Below are 22938 nucleotides of genomic sequence, written 5' to 3'. Positions count from 1 at the left end.
ATTGTGTCAGGAAGTTACGGAAGCCAGGATTAATGCTTCATCTACTTAACACAAAGACAGTGAAGGACTGCAGCTGAGTTAATGGAACCTCAAACTGTACGGAAGCCTCTTTTTTTTTTTTTTTTGCATTTATGGCATTAAGTGCCCTTTAGTGCTCTTAGGTGCACTCCTGTGTGAAGGATTGAAAGCAATTTTGCACACTGAATAGAAGCATGTGATGAGACAAGAACACAACCGCAATAGAGGACATTAAAGGAGTACGGTAGCTTGGCCAAAAGTAAAATGTACACAATATCCTATGGCCCATGACATAAATGTAGTCAAAGATATAACTGGAATTTAGGACTGAAGATTCACTCTTTCCTTTTGCATTTAAGCTATATAAGTAATGAAACGATCAAATAGTGGAAGATTTTACCATATAACCACACATGACTCAAAAAACACTGGCTCAATATATAATAATAATTTTGTAATAAACATATAGTAAGGAAAATTTGCGCACTCGGTATGAGAGTACAGGAGGTTACGTGTGTAGTACAAGTGTGGCATTCCGTTAAAAGAGTGCTTGAGAACATAGGATAGTTTATTAGACGCCTGTCATGTGCTCAAAAATATTTTGTAGGCACTCTTGTTACTGAACTAAGCTTGAACGCAGACCTGCTGTACTATTACACTAATTCCTGTAATATCAGCTCTGTCCACAGTGAATGCACTCGGATGCATGTGCTGACAACCAGTTAGTAACAGGAATTGCAACACAACAGAAAAGAGATCTGTGAATTTTTCTCACTTCCTTCCTGTCCAAACCCTGCCTCCTCTACATTGGATGGCATCAGTACAGAGACGACAAGCTTCAGTTCCCAGCTGGACTCGGTCAGTATTCAGTCATCATTATCAGATAATGCTAGCACAGCTAACTTAAGTTTCTTGTACCTACAGCTTCAGTTTAAATCACAGTAGTGGTTAGGATGGCGTTATGAGAAACCTTCAGTTTCGGCTCCTAAAAATTTCCTTTGACTCCTGAAGGTTTTGGATTTAGAAACCAAAGGCTCCTAAAGATTTATATTTATCTGGAGCCCTACAGGAGGACAAAGATCCCAAGAGTTATAATAAAGTGGCTTAGAGACAACCAAGGGGAAAAAAGTGTGTTTAAGCAAGGAGGCTCACAGGCCAAACCAGTTCTGTTAGGAAGAATGAGCAAACATTTCTGGCAAAGTATTGTTAGAAACTTGTGGAATCCCAAACCAAGCACTAGATTAAAGTTCAGTCAATTAAAAGGCCAATAAATAGCAAATGTGCATGTAAACCTTTGAGGCCCAAGCATGTATGAGTATTTGAAGGTTATAAATAGATAGATAGATACAGTAGATAGATTTTTATATATACAGTATATGCAGTAAATGCTATATAACATGGCTATATAGTGAGTGTATGCAGTAACCACAGAATAGATAATGGGGATGTAAGTAGGAATATAAGCAGGCATTGTCCATTAAATTGAGCATATATATATATATATATTAGTGCTGTCAAAATTAGTGCGTTAACGCATGCGATTAATTTGAAATATTTAACGCATAAAAAAAATTAACGCAATTAACGCGGTTGCAGTTTTTTTTATTTCCTGTTGTGGCCGACGTGTGTTCAACGTGCAAAGAAGTATGGATAAGACCAAGGAAGGACTTTTAGACGGAAAGTTTCAGTATAAAACTCTGCCGGATGGTTCTGTGGATAAAACAAAAGTAATCTGTACATTTTGCAAAGCCGAATTTAAATACCAGAGAAGTAATTCGTCTTTGACATATCACTTAAAAGCAAAACACCCCACCGAAACAATCTCTACAGGGCCTCGCCAATGTAAATTGCATTGATTGTTTTGAAATTCAAATGACACAAATGGCACATACCTGTGTTTTTATTTCTGTAATAAATATGGCTTTCAAGCCAACAGTTAATTTGGAGAATATTGATGGTTTATTGCAGGTATGTTGTTTACATGAGAAAATCTGTGTTACAAGTTAAACAAAAATTCCAATAAACAATCATATTTAAATTTAAATAGTTTCATTGTCTTGAGTTTACATTAATTATTTACATTTACATATCCAAAAAGTTTTAGTCTTTTAATTGTGATTATTCGCGATTAATTGCAAAAAATTGTGCGATTAATTAGTTAATTTTTTTTAATCGATTGACAGCACTAATATATATATATATATATATATATATATATATATATATATATATATATATATATATATATATAAAATATAAAGCAGGATCATATATATTGTGTATGTATGTTTGTACAGTATGTGGTTTAAGTGGTTTAGCTGTGTAGTGTGGCAGCACAGTGGTTTAGTGGATGGCACCGCCACCAACCACATCCAGGGTTGAGGGCCTGTGTGTGTGGAGTTTGTGAGTCCTCCTCGTGCTTGGTGGGTTTCCTCCCGGGACTGTGGTTTCCTCCTACAGTCCTAAAACATGCAGATTAGGGCATGACAATTGGGCGTCAAGCTGACAACCTGATCCTTTCAGTACCTGCCTAAAGTCCATTGACCAAAAAACAAACAAACAAACAAACAAACCCAAAACAGTGTCGTGTAGAGTTTGACTGTGATGGTTGTGAAAAAGAAGCTGGACCTGAACCTGCTGGTCCTGAGGAGATTGTTTTTGTACCTTCTCTTGGATGAAAGGAGGACATAATGTTTGGTTTTGGGAGTGAGAAATCCCTGAATAGGTGTATGTAAACTTTTAGGCTATATAATAATACAAACACGAAAAAACTGAGCAATACAGGACACAAGACATAATGTACTATACTGCTGTGTGTTTCACTGTGAAGCCTGGATAGGAATGACATATTCATACTACCAAGATTTGATAGTTTATGTTACAAAAAAATAAAAAATAAGTTTTATTTAAATAAAGAAGGACTGAATTGAATTCTGTGCCACTGATATGATCATACAGCGCCCTCCTCTGATTGTGACACTTTTATGGCGGAGTAAATTATTGCTAATATTTATTCAAACCCAACATATTTCACATGATAAAACATCATCATTATCCAGCGCTGAGGTCATGAAAGCAACAGCAGACAGATGACACTACACAGAGACACACATCAACCCTTTTCCCGTATAGCGCAATCATGGAATTTCCACTTAATAACGAATCCTGACACGTCATCTACTCGTGAATATTCATCCGCACGTCGTCGCTGTCATGAATATTCATGATCACGCCATTTAGTTTTGAATATTCATAAACGCACGCGCCATATGAACTTCGAGATTTGTAGTCCTTTGGTGGCCTCACGGCAGTCACGCGCTATTCTGCGTGAGCTTTGTGAGTACTACATTTCCCAGAAGCCGTCGCGTGTTGCGAGGGCGTCAGCGTTAGGGGGGAAGATGAAAAATTTTCGCAGCAGACTTTTCGCGCACGGGTAAGGATTTATGGACAAAATGCTCATGAGATGCGTTTTTATGTTGGAGAAATTAAGTAAAATAGAGCTGGGGTATGTTGTATAAATCGTCTGTGCTGTCATGCTTGGACAGAGAAGAAATTTCCGAAACGTAACCGAAACCAAGTTGGTAAGTTAGCTTAGCATAGGCAATTCTGGAAATAACTGACAGCTGTGCTAAGCTAATGCGCTCGCGCAAGACTATTGGTAACGTATCTGGTTTGTAGGTTTATGGAGGATGTCTGTCTCTGTACCGCTTAAAACTGCTTTACCTCGTTATTATCGCTTATTGCTGCATTATAACGCCTTTTTTTGGTTTAAGTGGCGTGTGTTGTGCACGATTAAGAGACTGTGTTTGGCCTGTTTTGATTCGGCGTGTTGTAGCCGCGTCGGCTAACGTCTGTTCCTAAAATTTACCTCAAGGAAAAGTTTAGAGCTCAGTGCATGCTTAAGTGATTAAAAAAATATTTTACGAAATAAAATAACCAAAAGGGTAAAAGTCAATAATTAAATGTGATAGTCAGCAGTATTTGTATTTAAACTTGGCTTTTACTTCTGTTTGTAAAGCTGATACTGCTAGGGTAATTTTGTCTCTTTTTGTTTTGTAAAAATATTCAGAGACCCTGAGACATTTTTGTAACACACAAAAGCAAAGCACAAATAACCTCTTATGAATTTTAGCGACTATAGTATGGTAAATAAGTGAAATAATTAATGTCAAACACCCAAAAGCCCCACAGAGTTGTATTTCCCTTGTTAGATTTGATCAGACCTCTAACAGAGTGCTGACACTGGGGACTCCTTCCAAAAGGAATGCACCAAACCAGCAATGCACATTAATATAAACCTTGCTGCTGGTGTTGCTGTAGGAGCGGATGCTATTAAAAATTAATGCACACCTTTTGACTGATCAGAATCGAAAATTTCGTGCATGTCATCTCGTTAATATTCTAACTGAATCAATTTTGTTTAACTGAAGCTACTGTGGTGGAACGGTGGTGTAGTGGTTAGCACCGTCTGAGGGTCTGTATGTGTGTACAAGGAGTTTGCATGTTCTGCCATGCTTGGTGGGTTTCCTCTGGTGTGTGAATGAGCATGTGATTTTGTGTACGTTTATGTGCCCTGTGATGAATTGGTACCTTGTCCAGGGTAAACCCCGTTTTAAGCCTTAAAGTAAGTACTTTAAAAGCTGTTAAAAATAAATAGAATATTAACAATAATAAATAAAAATAGCTAATAAATAATCACCTGTGGTTTTTGAACACTCAGCCAACTACAGCACTTTATCATCACACACATTAGTTTATATGGGTGTTATTTTCATCAGTATAAGGTAAATGTCAGAGTTTGTTTGTTTGGTAGTATAAAATTAAAATAACCAGTCATACAGTTTACAGTTTAGAAGTTATCAAAGGTTTTATTATTTTCAACCAACAGGTTGTAAGACTGAATCATTCGCTCATCTCTGGCCTGATTGGTGAATTAATAGTGCTTTGTTTTTACACTGTGTGAGTGTGACCAATGAGTGCGACTAATATGGCATCTGTGATTGCTGTCAAGTGAATAAGCGAACACGTAAAAGTGGCGTGATTCGAAAACACATGTGAGTAAATCGCTGTGATTTAGAAATGAGGTTGCGAGTATGGTATGTATGAAACGAGATTGCGTTTCTTTTTTTGTTTGTTTAAAAAAAAATGTTTTATTAATCGTGCACCCCTACTGTTGGGTGGTTTGTTGACGTGCATATGTGTACATGGAGAGAAAGAGAGAGAAAAGGAAGTATGAAACGCAGATAAGGGGTTGCATAATATTGAAAAAGCCACTGTTTAATTACACTGGGGATTCTTTCTATACTTTGACCGTAGCCAATACATTTATATCAGACTTCTATCAGATAGATTTTAGATCCTCTGATTATGTAAGCAGGCTTATAAACAGATCTTTTCGAAATTGTGTGTGTGTGAAGCAACGGTAATAACACTGTCAGCTGAATGTTGAAACTGATTCGAGGCATGTGACTCACCGTCTGTCCGTACAGGAATTCAAGGCAGAATTTTTTTTGGAATGAAAACACAAAGTGTGTCTCACTTGATATATAAATTGTACATAAAATATTGTCCTGCATCGCAGAGCATAAGTTTTAATGTCACATTACTATTTTCCCTGCAGGCTGTGAAAGCATTTCTTTCTTGAAGTGTCTGATGGATTATGAGTTCCGGTAAGGCGTCACACTACAACCACTTCTCAGGAGGAGCTTCATCCACCTCAAGCATCAGCTCCTGTTCGTCTGATATCAACAACACGGTACTTATTTTCATTACTTTCCTGGCAGGACCTGGAGTTGAATGACTTTATTTTCAACACTACAAAAAACACACTCTTACCTCTTGCACAATAGCTTCTCTTCATCCAAGAAATAAAAACAAAACTTTCCCAGCAATCTGAAACTTTTACCTAGTCGAACAGACTCAAACTAGAAAATCCAGCCAACTCCCGCTCAGCAGGGATACACTAAAGACTACAAAGATGACAAATCTACATGGAGGAATAATTTTTTTTCTCCAGTGTACTTACTGACATCTCAGTTTTAACACTGAAATAAGTTACAAGTTGCCACCCGTCATCTTGTAAATTAAAAGACAGTGCTAATTTAAAGGCTTACTTATTTATTTATTTATTTATTTGCTGTTTAAAACCACTTTTCTACGTTTCGTACTTCGTCAATCTCATCTGGTTCACGGTTGCCTTTTTACCCCAAGAAACTTGCCACAGGGTTTCCTTAACCATGACAGCCATAACGCTGACATTTGATTTTGGCGCACGTGCACGTGTGTGCTCCATACCACCAAGTTAGAGCTTTGTCATTATTTATTGTTAAGCTATTTTAGGTTATTATCATAACTTGATTATGATGGTTTTCTCCACACTGTAAATACTTAAGGTTATGACATGTAAAAAAATATGGGTCGAGTATCGTTTCTTTTAGCAGCGTGGATATCCGAACAATAAGTGGTTTGGTGCCTTTATGTGTTGCACACAAATTTTAACAAATTTTTTAAACAAAATTAAAAATGAAAACAAAAACTGCTATACTAGCGAGCTGACTAGTCCTGCTTTATCAAAAGTTCACTCACCGTCTGCACGCTGTTTCTGTTGTTGTGTGATGATTGGCTGTTTCCTTACCATTCGTTGCACAGTTCTTTGAGGCTTTGGGGAAGTGACATATGCACAGCTCTGCTAAGCGCTGTTCTTTTATTTTCAGCCATACAGATGTAGGTTTACTGGTATGATTTAGATCATGGTCCTGTTGCAAAACCCAATTTCAACCAAGCTTTAGCTGTCGCACAGATGGCCTTAAGTTTGTCTCTAGAATACTATGTTATACAGAGGGGTTCATGATTGATTCAAGGACTGCAGGGTAACTGCAAAATAAGACCAAATTATTTCCTCTCAACGGCCATACATGACAGTGGGTAAGATGTTTCTGCTTAAATGCTGCATTAAGACCAAACACCTCTACTTTTGTCTCATCTGTCCATAGGACATTGTTCCAGAAATCTTGTGTTACATCTAACATGCATAGTAAGGCCTGTAGGGACTGTATTTTAATTCTTTGAGCATTCTGATCTTGGGGTGATTGTGCTTGGATGTTCACTTCTGTGTGAAGTAACGATTGCTTGTCTAAGACCATTGCTTATTACTTTCTTTCTTGGCATTGTGTTAATACACATCTAAATGCTTTAGACAGGAAACTGTCAAAACTTCTGCTTTTGCGTACCTGCTGATGATCAATTAATCAAAGGCTGTTGATTAACAGCACCTAGCTGCTAGTGATGATCTTAATTCCTGTGGAAGCAGGAACTTTTTTTTTCCCACTTTTTTTTTTTTTTTCCATTTTTGTTTAATAAATAATGGCACATTGAGAAAGTTATTTGTTGTTGTTCCTCTGAGGTTGTATTTGCTTAATATTAAGACCCAGTATAAGCAGACAATTTTTTATTATGGTTTTAAACAAAACCACATGCAATTGAAAGAGCAACTAAATTTCGAACGTGACTATATGCTACTCATTTTAGACATTTAGAATTTAAATTTTTAGTCAAGTAATTCTTAATTGTTACATTTTGCCACCAAATACCATACTAGTTTAATGATTATTGAATCTGTTAATTATAACAATGTTAATAATAATTTATATAAAACCTTTATTAAATGTCAGCACAATTAAAAATAAATAAATAAATAAAATTTAACAGGTCTCAGTGTCCACAATAATAATTCTTGCTTTACCAGGTAAGGCGAAAGTATGTATTCCGAAAGATAAACACAGCAGAGCGAGCATACAGCTGACACACAGACGGTCTGTTTTGTATAATTTGACTGATGATATAGCAAGTGGTGGGAAACTTTGAGGAAGCTTAAATAAAGTTGTTATTAAATGTTGTAAAGGCTTCTACTTTATTGGCCTTGCATGCTTGAATCTGATTGGTCAGATTTTATTTTTGTATAAATCCTCGGCTTAAAATGTGTTTCTAGTAGATTAGTATGAATGTGCTCATATTGATTGTTGTTGTAGTAACAGCTCATGCACACTTCACATTAGCTAAGATTAATAATAATTAATGATAAAGAATATTTCTATTTTTGTTTCTGCAGGCCAGAATGGAGAACACATTTGGGCCATCATTTTCAGGAGTTGCCCCAGTTAGCAAAGGTGAGTTCTCCACATATTTACATTTATTTACATTTGTAATTGTGTTTTAAATATTAACTAGGCATTAGGGCTGCACTATTCTTGAAAAAATATAAATAAATTCTTCCCAATGGGAATTGAGATCACGATTCTCTCGATTCACGATTGTTCCAACAAAAAACATCGATTGTACGTAAGGAAAAACAATTTTGTCTGCACAGGACTTTCAACTTTCTTGTATTAAAATAAAAGTCTGTTCCCTATTTTAATGTAAATAAAAAAGGTGTTAAACATAAATAGAATATTAACAATAATACATAATAAGTAGCACTTTTGCATTTTGGACACTCAGACAACTACAGAACTTAATCACTGTGTTTACATTATTATTATTATTATTAATAATAATAATAATAATAATAATAATAATATTTTTTTTATTAATAATAACACACAATTAGAAGATGATTATTAAAAATAATAAATAATAATAATTATTATTTTTAATTAAAAATAATAAATAATAATACTTATTAATAATAACAATAATAATAACATTATTCAGCATAAGGTAAATGTAATAGGTAGTTTGTTATTGAATACATTATTTACAGTGTAGAATTTATTTATTGTTGTCAAAGTGTTTACTGCTCAATTTTAACACACTTTCAGTATTCCTCTGCAGCTTTCACTCTGGTCTCAGAGTCTCTGTGTAACAACTCGAATCAACACAGCAGGTTTAATTATCTAATACTTTAAGTTATAGTCTAATTAGAACTGCAAATGCCTGTCTCTGATCAGACAGTGGTATGTATTTTAGATTTTAGCGTAGTGTGTACAATTATGTTGTACAATTAACTTGTGCCATAATAAATGCAACAACTGAAGAAATTTTTTTTCGCGGTTTTGCGCGGTCGCTGTAAGTACAATTCATTCAATTAAATTCAATTTTATTTATATAGCGCTTTTAACAATTGTCATTGTCGTTCATTACAATTCACTGTGAGTTTTGGCGTAGTGATTTTGTTTTCAATATTTCCGTGTGAAAAAACAATAAATTTTTTGCCAGTCCTCGCAGAAGCTTGCGTGCAAACCGCATAGGGTGTTTGACACACCTATACACATTAAGCGGACACATAAAGCATTAAAGGAAGTCAATCAGAAACAGAATTCGTACATTTGTCAGAATGTAAAAAAAAAAAAAAGCTTATGATTGGCTGGATTTCAGAGAATAGAGTGTTGTGATATTAAGCACACGCAGGAAATACAGTTTAAGCACAACACAAGTTGTATAACAATCATTTGCTAATCTCTGGCCTGATTGGTTATTTAATAGTGTTTTGTGTTACAGTGGAACCAAGTAACACGGTTTGCGAGTGTTCCGCAAGACAAGCAAAGATTTTCAATAAAGAGTACAGAGTATCATGCCGAGCGTCACGTGATCACAACTGTGCCAATGGTTTTACTCTTGCGCTGCGGAATTGTGTGTAATCATCTTCCCTGCTGGGTCTTAGTGTGCGTCTCCTACTGAGATAATCAATCCTAATGAGTACAATCATCCGTGCATGCATGTACTGTTTACGATAACACTGTGACCACGTGTGTGCGCGCGTAAAACATATTTTATTTTGTGTTTGTAAGCATGTGTGTACAACTTGCATTTTACTGTTTATTATAAAGCAAAAGAAGGTCTTATTAAAGAGATTAAAGATCCATTCATTTTCTGACACTTCAAACACACACACCTCCTCCTCCCCTCCTCCTCTCGCCTTCACACACACACACACACACACACACACACACACACACACACTCTTCACACGCACACACACACACACACACACACACACTCTTCACACGCACACACACACACACACACACACACACACTCTTCACACGCACACACACACACACACACACACACACTCTTCACACGCACATACTCTTCACACGCACACACTCTTCACACGCACACACTTTTTCTCTTTACACCTTCACACCTTCTCACACACACACTCTCTCTCTCTCTCTCTCTCTCTCTCTTTCTCTCTCTGTAATGGAAACACTGCTCTGTCATGTTTCTTTTTAAAGCTAAAGTGCAGGTTAATTTGTTTTATTTTTACTTTAGTATGCGCTCACGCGAGTGTTCATTAGCGATGTTCCTTGTTATTTTTTTCCTATAAAACAGTATTTTTTTAAGTTTATGTGAGTGTGTATGAGTGTGGGTGTGTATGTGAGGGAAAACTCAAATAAGAGAGGAAGAAGGGCTACTGTGTAAAACGAAAAAAGGAGAGGGTCTGATTTTTCCTCTCCCATTACTTTAGCTTCACACGCACACACACACACACACACACACACACACACACACACCGCCTGTGCGCATAGATGGAAACACCTATCTTTCAGGATTTATTTTTACTTTTTATTTTTTATTTTATTTATTTTTATGTATTTTTTTTTTTGGGCTGTGGAACGAATAATTTGAGTTTCTATAATTTCTTATGAGGAAATTATATTTTGATTCACAAGTGTTTTGAAATACTAGTCTGCTTCCCGAATGAATTATTTTCGTAATCCAAGGTTCCACTGTACACTGTTTGAGTGCAAGTGGTGACCATGGCTTATATAGCAATCCGGGATTGTTGTCAAGTAAATAAGTAAAAGCATAAATGCAGCGTGATCTGAATGCAGGGAAATACACACACGTGAATTACCATCATTTAGAAATGAGATTGCATGTATGTATGAATCAATTTAGTAATTTATTTATTTATTTTATTAATCGTGCAGCTCTGCTAGGAATTCAGTGGCTTTTAAACAAACCTAAAACCAACAGTTTGGCATTATTGGTGGTCACTAGAAGTGAGCTAGATAATATAGGTGATGTGGAAATTTTTTTCCTTTTGCTGTTTTTAATTTATTAGCAAGTCATTATTTTATTTATTTATTTATTTTCTTCCTATTTTTAGTCTCTAGGAGCTCCCACATTAAGGCCACAACTCACTCGGGAGGGCCGAAGATTATCACGTGTTTCTTTCGAACCACGTGACGTCACTGACCGCTTTTCACACAACGTTGCCGTTCACGCAGTTCAATCTCTCTTAGAGAGCCCGGCCAATCAGCATCACGCAGGGATAGAACTCACGATCTCCGGGTGATAGCACTATAATAATTTAAAATCATTTTAAAGGACACACTCTATCCTGCATTACTGATGAGGTGCAAATGTGTGATTAAACTAAACAATACCATGATGCATTTTATATTAGGAGTTAGTGGTATAACAGATTGGAGTTGATCTGGGCAGATCACTGAATGTGAATTAATTCCAAAGTTTAATTAAAAGTTTATTTTGCAATATTGAAATTAAATGTTTCTTCCTCTGTTAGTTATATTTAGCTCTGTTCCTGGGTGAAAAATCCTCTCTCTCATGCACAAAGTATTTTCACTCACTCCAACTCTCTCCTACACATTTTGCGCAGGCTCAGGACTGCCAGATCATGCCGCCAGAATCCCCCTATTCAGTGCTAAAAACTCTCTCATTCCGACACAAACCAGGCCTAATAATAACTGTAATAGAACACATATTGTAGCTCATGATAAAGTATTTCCATTATCATTATTATTCAGTTATTCACTATTCTTCAAAGGTTGTGTAAAATTGTAAAAAAATTAATTTTGTAATTTGGTAAAAAAAAAAAAAAAAAAGGATTTTCACAGCATTTCTTCACACAAGCCTAAAACGGCGCACACACAATAAAATTCTTATTCCAAATTTTAATTAGTTGAGTTGAAAATTCGGTGATTTGCTGAAATAGGACTTTTTAACTAATGATTTGCATGGTGTTCTATTTCAGGGGAGACATCCAGTAATTATAAACAGCATCGTCGAACACCTTCTACCTCCAGCACACTGACTTTCTCTGCTCGAGACGATGACGATGGCATGGTAATTAAAGCAAAGATGAATTTAATAAGTAATTAAGAAGTTGACTAGTCTCGCATTCACTTCGCAGGCTGTTATTAATTTCTCTATACCATTTTACCTTGGCTGAGATGACTCGGATATGTTGAAGATGCTCAGTTAATTAGCTTGAAGTATTGGCATAACTTCAAAGTGTGAACACAAAATAAGTGTATAGATATAATCAGAAGCAATGTAACAATTCATATTTGCGTTACAATATCAAACAAACGAAAAAACGTTTTCTTTAAAACAATAAAACATTTTTAAGTGCAATATAATTTTTTTTTACATTCTTATCTCCTCAAATGCTGTTCAATCACATTCTCACATATATATTTGCTTATTAAAAACATGTGGAGAACTGACCGAAAGTGTGTGTTTATGTGTTTAGCCACCTATGGGTAGTTCACGCGGTTCAGACTCGGCCATCTCAGTCCGATCTCTTCACTCGGAGTCCAACATGTCCCTGCGCTCAACTTTCTCCCTGCATGAAGAAGAGGAGGATACGGTAAGCAGACAGACGCACTCCATTTTCGACCGCAAATGTTGTGCTGGTTCACACTGTTAACAACACATCTGCTTTTGACAGGGCAGCTGAGTTTGACAGGGGGTTTACACTGCTGTCTTGATCTCTCGCTCTCTGTCAAATGCTACGGTCAGGTGCTTTATAGGTAGTACTGTCTTCAACATGCAGTTTTGCCAGCTTCATACACTTGTAAGATGACAGCAGAGTCTTATATACCAGAGCTTTGTTTAAGTCTGAAATCCGTATTTTAAATCACACAACACTAAGCCTAATAGTAAATATACATAAATATTGTGCTGTTATTTAGCACACAGAAATATTTGTAATCCTTATCAAGATAGAGAATCATGTAAGATGTTTGTTTCACATGTTTACGAGGGACTTGCTGTTTGCAGTAAGGTGGAGTTTAGGTTTCCCAAGAAAGTCCTCAGAACAGAGGACTTTGCACTTTGAACTTTTTTGTAATATGTCAAGCTGCATTTTGTCTTTTAAAGCTCAATAGACAGACAGAAATGGTCCACAACATTGAATGTAAATATAAGTACAACAGCTGTATCTGGCTTTTATAATCTCTACCAGATTGTTTTTGAAAATGTTTTAATTAATTAATGTATTTTTGCTGATAGTTGATGATCTTCCCCTTTTCTCTGTCCCTCAGGATCCGCAGGTTTTTGCTGAGCAGCCTTCAGTTAAACTGTGTTGTCAGCTGTGCTGTAACGTGTTTAAAGACCCCGTCATCACCACATGCGGGGTAAGTCTTACTGTGTAAACCCAAGCTTGAAGTATTTAGTGCTCTCCAATAAAATTTTACTAAACCATATTTACTTCAGATTTTGCTTGATTTAAATATATTGTATTAAATATATGAATGGCGTATTAAATATATGAATGGCGTACAAGTCACACTGAGACTTTTGATCTTGCGGAATAACAGAACCCAAAGAGTAAAAACTTCCTTTATTTCTCTTTATAATCCCCTGCTACACTAATGCACTTCTCCTTCTATTTTCTACTATTGAGGTAGAAAGTTTTCTCAGTAGGTCTGTGGGAACTGTACACACAATCATTCATAAACCTATATGTGCACATTACAGGATTTTAAATGGATTGCCACATCCCCCATACAGTACTGACCTCACTCCAAGCCATTTCCACATTTTTGTTTCATTAAAGTAGTTCCTGCAAGGCCAGCATTTTAGACATAAAGTAGACAGAAAGCTTTCTATCTTGATGGTAACCAAGCACTAGTGAAACTCTGTGATATGTGCATTAGTGTAGCAGGGGATTATATAGAGGAAAACAAATAACTGTTATGTCATTCTGCTCAATTAAAAGTCCCAGTTTGACTTGAATGCCCCTCATTCATAAATACAGCCTCATGGTGTCTAGGAATGCAGTTGTTTAGGAAAGCACAGTTGTAGCATTGTGAAACTGTTGTTGTTGTTAATACCTGTCTCATTTCCTCTGTAGCATACTTTCTGCAGGCGGTGTGCCTTAACCTCCGGTAAGAGAATAATCTTCTTTTCACACACATTTTAAATACATTAAGCTTCCTTATGCAAGAAAATTACTTTTAAACACAGTCCTGTCTGGACATGCATAGTCAATAATGGACTATAATTAACAAGTGTATTATAATTACACAGCAAGCCAAGCCTGCCAAACAGAGAGCTAGAGGAAAAATAAAAGTTGTATTAGATTGCCTACAATGTGACCAGCACTCTTTATGTGAAAATTAAACAGAGCAGCATTCATGTGCTTATGCATTCATCTTTAGTAGCTCCTCTATCCTGGTCAGTGTTATGGTGAATCTGGAGCCTGTTCTAGCAACACTAGTCTAATACACAAAGTATTATTAATAGGATAGATATGTTTTCCAGGAGTGGAAGTTCTCACCAATACTTAATGTCTCAGATTGACTGTCCGGATATTTTATTATTATATAACAATTATATAATTATTTATGGTTTTAGTAAACGTTACTCCACAGGTCAGTCAGTGTGTTTTCATGAACTCATGATAAAGGAGAAAATGAAAAAGAACGCTATTATTATATACTATACTTATATTTGCTAGGACAGAACTTTAAACAATTTGTTTGCTAAATCCTCTTTGTAATCTCCTTTAAATTGTTTAATCATACAGCGGTAGACATTGCGTAGCATAGATGCAACCTGCCATGTCAAAATGAAGAAGAAGCTTGACACATTTTCACAGTGTGTGTTGGATCTCTCAAAGAAGAATGACAATTTTTTCAGCCTACTGCTCTGTATTTTTGTTTATCACCACTTACATGCTCAAGAGCAATTCATTGGGTGGTGCTTTGGTGCTCCCTGCTGGTGATTTTTTTAAATTTAACACGATACCATAGGGTCAGAAATAATGGGTGAGATTATCTCTGCTCATGCATTTTGCCATCAGTAAAAACAACACTTTTGGTAGTCTTGGGACTTAGAACTTGTCTTTGAGTGATGTGAGGTACCATTTCAGTCATTTTTGTTTGTGTTTGTTTGTTTAGAGAAATGCCCAGTGGATAACTCGAAGCTCACTGTGGTGGTGAACAATATTGCCGTGGCAGAGCAGATCGGTGAACTCTTCATTCACTGTAAATATGGCGTACGTCCCAGCGCTTCAGGGAAACTCACTGTGTTTGAGGTGGATCCACTCGGCTGCCCTTTCACAATCAAACTCAGCACCAGGAAGTGAGAATATACTTCTGCATTTTTTGTTAGGTTATTAGTGTTTTTAAAAGACCTTAAGCGTGCATATCTAAGTAAACCTGTTTAACCATGTTGTTCTAGCTGCTGAAGTTGAGTTCAGGCATCAGTTAATATCTGTATATTAATAGCGTTAACGTTGGTGTGTGTGTGTGTGTGTGTGTGGGGTTTAGAGATCATGAGGTAAGCTGTGACTACCGGCCGGTGCGCTGCCCGAATAATCCCAGCTGTCCTCCCCTGCTCACTATGAACCTGGAGGCTCATCTGAAGGAGTGCGAACACATCAAGTGCCCACATTCAAAATATGGGTGAGCTATAATGTACATGTGTCTGTGTGTGTTTTGTGTTTTTGTTTTATGTTTAACATTTCAGTTTAAAACTAATCATGGTATATCTTGGTTGTGTTGGGTTGTGATCTTAATCTTAGATGCACGTTCATTGGAAATCAGGACACATATGAGACACACCTGGAGGCGTGCAAGTTTGAGGGGCTGAAGGAATTCCTCCAACAGACAGACGATCGCTTTCATGAGATGCAGGTAAGCTAGAGTCATTAAGCCGATTCCTGTGATCTTTTTCTGTCAGTACCTCTGTCTAGTCCACTCACTATCTGTCTACTTGGCTGTAGGTGACTCTGGCTCAGAAAGACCAGGACATTTCCTTCCTGCGCTCCATGCTGGGCAAATTGTCTGAAAAACTCGACCAGCTTGAGAAAACCTTGGAGCTCAAATTTGGTAATGAACAAGGCTTAAAATGATATCCAGATATATTCTTGTGTGATTTGCTGAACCTGGTGTTTGAGTGTGAACTACTTTTGTGATGTTGTGCAGATGTGCTGGACGAGAACCAGAGTAAACTAAGTGAAGATCTGATGGAATTTCGTAGAGACGCCTCGATGCTTAATGTAAGGAGACATATTATCCATTTTTAAGACCCTGTATAGATCATTTTCGGACAAAACATGCCTTTATGCTGTCATTTATTTTATTGCGCAGTTTGGTTTTGCTGCAAGTTAGCTTTTGTTTTTAGTGTGATCTTTAGACAACTTTTCTTTTAAGAACCGAACTAGGTATTTATGCCATACATCTCTCTTTTTAGGATGAGCTTTCACATATTAACGCAAGGCTTAACATGGGTATCCTCGGCTGTGAGTACAATCTCTGTTTTTTTAACTTTTGGAATATTTGTGTGTTTGGACAATACGTAATACGCCCTGTTTTGATTAGAGTCAGGAATCTTATTGGATTAAACAGTTGCAGCTTTTAGTCCACTACCGCTCAAAAGTTTGGGATCACTTTCTAACTTCATGATCGCTTTTGATTTTTATTTCTTTTTACATTGTAAATCAATGCTGAAGACGTCCAAAATTGCTGCCTGATTCTGATTTTACTGTGTAACAGCTCGAATCAACACGGCAGGTTTAATTATCTAATACTTCAATTAGATATGCCTAATCTAATAGGCATATGAGATGCCTGTCTCTGATCATATGGTAGCATTTATTTTAGTTTTTAGCATAGTATGTGTGAGAGACATTTACCATATTTTGATGAAAAATAAGAGATGCACAAGCAACTTATACCATGATATATGCAACAACCGAAGAAAATGTAACACCCCTATCTTACATTCGCGGTTTCGCGCAGTGGTCGTAAGTATATCACGATACACCACAAGTTTTGGCTTGAGGCTGGTAACTCTAAATAAACTTCTCCTCTGCAGCAGAGGTAAGTTTTGGTCTTGCTTTCCTGGGATGGTCTTCATGAGAGCCAATTTGATTGTGGTGCTTGATGGGTTTTGCAAATGCACTTGACAATACTGTTCTTGCAAGAACTTTTTCAGGAAAGCTGACTTTCATGTCTTTAAATAACTACTAACTGTTTGAGCAGTAGTGTACATGTCAGAATTCACCCATTGTCTATTATTGTAATGTGACATGTATTTTGGGAATTATTTCATTAGCTGTATCATCACACATGTCTGTAACTTGGTGGAGGTTTGTCTTCCTTGAGTTGAAACAGCGTGCTAAATTTCTACTCGACTTACTGTGATTTACATCAGAACTTACAATAAAGAAAACTTGTTGTTTGACACGCACTTTGTCACTAATAGGAGCTTCGTTTATCATTTATCTCCATAATTTAATTTTTTTCAAGTAATCATTTATTAGAAAATAATGCGATCAATAATTTGTAACTTCTATTTTTTTAGCCTATGACCCTCAGCAGATCTTTAAGTGTAAAGGCACATTTGTGGGTCATCAGGGTCCGGTGTGGTGTTTGTGTGTTTACTCCACTGGTGACCTGCTCTTCAGCGGCTCCTCTGACAAAACCATCAAGGTATGCTAAGCTGAACCCAATGCTGTAATAAACTAATTTGTGATAGATATGGTGGTCAGGTCAGAGGTCATATTGGTACTTGTTTCTTTCCCTATATTATGGGACTTTGCGGCTCTGTTTAAATTTTTTAAAGGATCAGTCCTGAAATCAAGACTATGATGAAAACTTAACTGCTTTTTAAAATTTTTTTTTTGTTGTTTTTGCTTTTGCTTTTAAGGTTTGGGACACCTGCACCACATACAAATGCCAGAAAACTCTGGAGGGCCACGATGGTATTGTGTTAGCTCTGTGTATCCAGGGGTAAGTGGGTGTGACACAAACATAGACATGTCATCCATTACAGTAACAATTTACTGGGAAATTCACAACATAATTTTCTTTTCTCTTTTTCTTTCTCTCTCTCTCTTTCTTTTCCTCTTTCTCATGCAGGAATAAGTTGTACAGTGGCTCAGCAGACTGCACCATCATTGTAAGTAAGCCAGATGCAAACATTTTGAAATTTTTAATAATTACATCAGCTCACGTTTCTACTGTGTGCGTGTATGTGTGTGTGTGCACGTGCAGGTTTGGGACATCCAGAACTTGCAGAAAGTGAACACAATCCGGGCACATGATAATCCAGTGTGCACGCTCGTCTCTTCACACAATATGCTCTTCAGTGGATCACTCAAAGCAATTAAGGTGACTTGCACTCAAAGACACAATAAAATACATACTGCTGTACTATATCTGTAACATGTACTATTTATGTGTATATCATAAAAACATCATGAATTATTTGTTTGTGTCCAGGTGTGGGACATTGTGGGCACAGAGCTAAAGCTAAAGAAGGAGCTTACTGGTTTGAATCACTGGGTGCGAGCTCTGGTCGCGTCTCAGAATCACCTGTACAGCGGATCCTACCAAACCATTAAGGTAAAAGGAAACGATCACTTAGCACTATGAAATGCCTCAGTAAACTTGTACATTATAATGGACCCAGTTTAAAGCTGTTGCGTACCCAGGCATGTGAACTTTTGCGTACTCCAGAGTGTTACAAGCACCTTCACAGCAGTTCTTCTTAAAATACTTATCGAAGCTTTTTTGCTTGTTGAACAGCACTAATGTACAGCTGCTAGAACACCTAAAAAAAAAAAATTTAATGGCATGTTTTTATATAACCAATATGGACTAGTGGCATGAGCTCTGAATAGTTGAGCTCTACATGTTTTGAATTTGACACCGCACCACATTCTTTATTCCTACACCTCAGATAATCTTTTTGTTGTTTGCTCTTTCTATCCATCTCTCTCAGATTTGGGACATTCGTTCTCTTGAGTGTGTCCATGTCCTCCAGACCTCTGGGGGCAGTGTTTACTCCATCGCCGTCACCAATCACCACATAGTTTGCGGCACATACGAGAACCTCATCCACGTGAGTCAATGTCTTCGTGTTAAATGCTACAGCTCATGTCTACTTCTTCCATGCATTTTTTGTTTATTGGCCACTGCTTTTTTTTTCTGTCCTTCCCAGGTTTGGGATATTGAGTCTAAAGAGCAGGTGCGCACACTAACGGGACATGTAGGGACGGTCTACGCACTGGCTGTCATTTCCACTCCAGACCAGACCAAAGTGTTCAGTGCATCCTATGATCGCTCGCTCAGGGTAAAGACTCATTCGTACACTTGTTGTGCAACTAGTCCAGTGTTCTGTCAGTCATTTTAAGTGAAACTGGCCTGTTTTGATGTGTATGGTTTGTACTAACTGTCCAGGTGTGGAGTATGGACAACATGATCTGCACTCAGACTCTGCTGCGCCATCAAGGCAGCGTCACTGCACTGGCTGTCTCTCGAGGACGCCTGTTTTCCGGAGCTGTGGACAGCACTGTAAAGGTCTGTCTTGTCTTGGTCACGCCATCACTTTTATTCCTGACCTTGATTCCCGCCTTTAACATCGCTCGTGTTTTTTTACCCTTTTTTTTTTAACACATGCTCTTTTGCTTGATAAACTTTAATGAAGCGAACTAATTATTATTTATAATTCATTATATTTCCTCAGTATCCACAGTGTGGTAATCGTAATATGCCTAAAAGGCTAAAGGCAACTGGTGTGTAACTCTATCTTATGTTTTATTTCAATTTTTTATGTGCCCTTTTGAAAGATTCAGTATTAAGCAACTAATCATCCTTGTACAGTGAGTGTAGGACCATCTTATATGAGAGTGTCATTTGAAAAACCTGTTTTGGTACAGTGAACAATTTAAGATCTGAATGAGGGAAGACTGTATATGTTCTCAGCGGATAAGGCATTGGACTACTAAAACGAAGATTTAAAACGAAGTTGCAACTGTTGGGTCTTGAGCAAGGTTTTATATGTGTAACGAGAGTTGCTCTGGCTAAGGGTGTTTGCCCAACGTAAATGTAGTGGTGCAACAGACAAACATTTGGCCTATTACTATAGGAGTTAAAATTCTGACGATTCTGCAGCTATTTGTGGCCATAAACCAAGGGGGAAAAATTTTACCATGCTGTGTGTGGTAGGGATCAGTCACAGTGGCACTAGTCAATCATAGGCTTATATGAGCTCATTTATGTGGAAGAGGTGTTATGCGGCTCCGTGATGCAGCAGTTTGAAAACGCGCTTGACTGGCTTTAGGTGTCTTGGAGGAAACAGATGTTTTCTCTTTACTTTTCTTAGAAAATTATCAAATTAGCAAGAAAACTAAGACAAAAAAATTATACCTCTTAGAAAAAATATAAGTACAAAACTACTTTCTACCATCTTTTCCTTTTTTTTTAAAAAAAAATTTGATTAACACAATTTCTAACCCCCGCTCTCTTTCTTTTTCTTTCCTCAGGTGTGGACCTGCTAAATAAGAAACAGCTTCTAAAATCACACAATGGACATTTTAGTTACTTCCAGCAGTGTGTAAAAACTGTGAGAATGTGGTGAAGTTGCATCACTTTTAAAGACACCAGCCTGAGCAGGAGTGACTTTTTCTCCCCCCTGTATTGATTCGTTTCTTCTGACGTGGACACGGTTGATGTTGGCTCACACAGCCTTGGACCTGGACAGCGACTACGCCTTAAACCACTCCAAATGACCAGCGCGCTCGAGTCAGTAGTAATGAGACTGAACATACGATTCTCTATACAGACATTCCACTCGATTATAACGATGGCTTTTCTGAACAGCAAGCCGTGATGCGATAAATCACGTCTGAGATGCCTTCGCTACCGGGACTTAGCAATGACATCATCTGAAATGACCGCCTTACCTTTTCTCCACTAACATTATTGTTTGACTGTTCACGAGGCATCCTGCACAGGTCTGGGAAACAGAGCTTCACTAGTAATTCAATTACTTTGAGATTGAATTAAGTTACTTATGCACACAAGTTTAGTCCTGATTTGGAGCTCATCATTATTAACCAGGTGTTCACACCGATAGTTATGTGATACAACAAAATCTTGTGCTGTCGTGATGCAGGGTTTGTGTTCAACACGTGAGAGAATGTGTAAACAAACATGATACTGTATGTTCCAGCATGTGGTAAACAATGGGCTATACATCTCAGCATTTGGGGGGAGTGTGATGTAGTGAGCGACGATGATGAGGATGAGCAAGAGGACAGCGATGGACAGTGAATGACATTGAGATCTTCGTGAAATAGGAATAGGCGCAGGTATAACAGATCCTGCTTAATTTTAGCAATGTCACACGATCAAGCTAAAAACAGCTAATCAGTATTCACTGTTAAAATGGCAATTTCCAAACCAAGCCAAGTGATTTGGAAGGTGGGTGTGTGTGGGGGGGAAAAATGTTTGTATGATACTACATGACTGGGTTTTTCATACGAGCAGCTTTATGACTAACATTCATTATTGCCAAGTGAGATCTTTTTTAATTTCTTTCATTTTTACTGTATATACCTAATCAACAGCACACCATGTCAGTGAAAAAAATCACAAATCTTTAGTGCATCATTGTTTACTTTCTAGTACTTTTAGAATGAAGCGGACGAGGGATCGAGTGAATATCACTTTAAACTTCTTTCTTTTTGAAAGAGTGGCTGAAGCTGTTTAGACATGTAAACAGTAGCAATAACACACATCATCTAGGACTTTTCTGAATCACTCTGCCTCCTCTAAAAGCCCTGGATTCTTTCCTGTGGGTAAACTTGCTTATTAGTTAGCTACAAATTCTACTGTACAGATAGCAAAGATGCGAGAAAGTGAACCGATTAACGCGCGTCTGCTTATGTTGCTAGTGCACACTCGTGATGTAAAAGCTAGTCAGGGAAGGGACATCAGCAAGAGTCTGAAACAGTATTGAAACACTGACTCTTTTAATTTTTAACCCAAATTATGACTGTATTACAGCTGATGTTTAAGCAGTGCTTTGAGCAGCTCCAGCTCGAGGCTGTGTATGTGTATAATACAGGAGACACACCTCGATGGTTCCAACTGCCTGGGTGTTTCACCAAGACCTGCATGGGTGTTTTATAATTTTTTTCTTTTTAAGTCACACACACACCCATAACATATAGTGTTAATCATTGTTTATTCCACTTTGTTGTGTTATTGTACCTACTGCTCTCAGCCAATCAGAACGCACTGATTCGTCAAGCGCTGATAATTCACTTCCATTGTCACTGATAATTGCCTACATTTTTATCACGGTTCATGACATTATCACAATATTGAATAAAACGTTCTGAAGAATGTCTTATCTGTCTGTTAATTTACCATGCTGTGTGTGTGGCAGGGATCAGTCACAGCGGCACTAGTCAATCATAGGCTTATGTGAGCTCATCTATGTGGAAGAGGTGTTATGCGGCTTTGTGACGAAGCAGTTCGAAAACGCGCTTTAGGTGTGGCTTTAGGAGTCTTGGAGGAACAGATGTTTTCTCTTTCACTTTTCGTAGTTGTTGGCTGTAATTTGATAGGGAATCACAATATACTTAGTAATTTAATAATTATTGATAAACCTACTTTTACCATGCCGAAGTGTGTGAAAAATGATGTCATGGTATATTGTTTAACTGGCCAAGAACAGTAGATTTCACACAGCCACTCGATGACAGTCGTGTCAGGTTATTTTTACTGAGTGAGCTGGTTGAATATAAAACCAGCAATCAAACAGTGTCAGGTGTAATGGAATCAAATGAGGTGGGGTGTCCCTGAGAACGCCAATACCCAGAAAGAACATGCAAACTCCACGCACACAGACCTAAGGCAGGAATTG

General features: G+C 37.4%; 1 protein-coding gene across 3 annotated transcripts; it reads left to right on the top strand.

Moving 5' to 3' along the window:
- Positions 1 to 831: 831 nt before the first annotated feature.
- Positions 832 to 22419, top strand: traf7 (TNF receptor-associated factor 7). 3 transcript variants are annotated; one of them, XM_053515346.1, is made up of 22 exons: positions 832 to 876; positions 5639 to 5773; positions 8126 to 8183; positions 12020 to 12111; positions 12521 to 12637; positions 13314 to 13406; positions 14126 to 14159; positions 15174 to 15357; positions 15546 to 15680; positions 15800 to 15911; positions 16001 to 16106; positions 16203 to 16276; positions 16471 to 16519; positions 17584 to 17711; positions 17929 to 18011; positions 18141 to 18180; positions 18276 to 18392; positions 18504 to 18626; positions 19006 to 19125; positions 19225 to 19356; positions 19464 to 19583; positions 20549 to 22419. In XM_053515346.1, the coding sequence occupies exons 2-22, from the start codon at positions 5678 to 5680 to the stop codon at positions 20561 to 20563; spliced, it is 2028 nt and encodes a 675-aa protein (XP_053371321.1). In that variant the 5' UTR covers positions 832 to 876; positions 5639 to 5677; the 3' UTR covers positions 20564 to 22419. The 3 variants fall into 3 exon arrangements, with proteins under 3 accessions (XP_053371321.1, XP_053371320.1, XP_053371319.1); XM_053515345.1 differs by lacking the exon at positions 832 to 876 and adding an exon at positions 3380 to 3451; XM_053515344.1 differs by lacking the exon at positions 832 to 876 and adding an exon at positions 3461 to 3599.
- Positions 22420 to 22938: the final 519 nt, after the last annotated feature.

The sequence above is a fragment of the Clarias gariepinus genome, chromosome 16, assembly GCF_024256425.1.
Source record: "Clarias gariepinus isolate MV-2021 ecotype Netherlands chromosome 16, CGAR_prim_01v2, whole genome shotgun sequence".
In the NCBI taxonomy this organism is placed as follows: domain Eukaryota; kingdom Metazoa; phylum Chordata; class Actinopteri; order Siluriformes; family Clariidae; genus Clarias; species Clarias gariepinus.
Note: the sequence above shows the minus strand (reverse complement) of the source record. Positions and strands in the feature narration are given on the sequence as shown.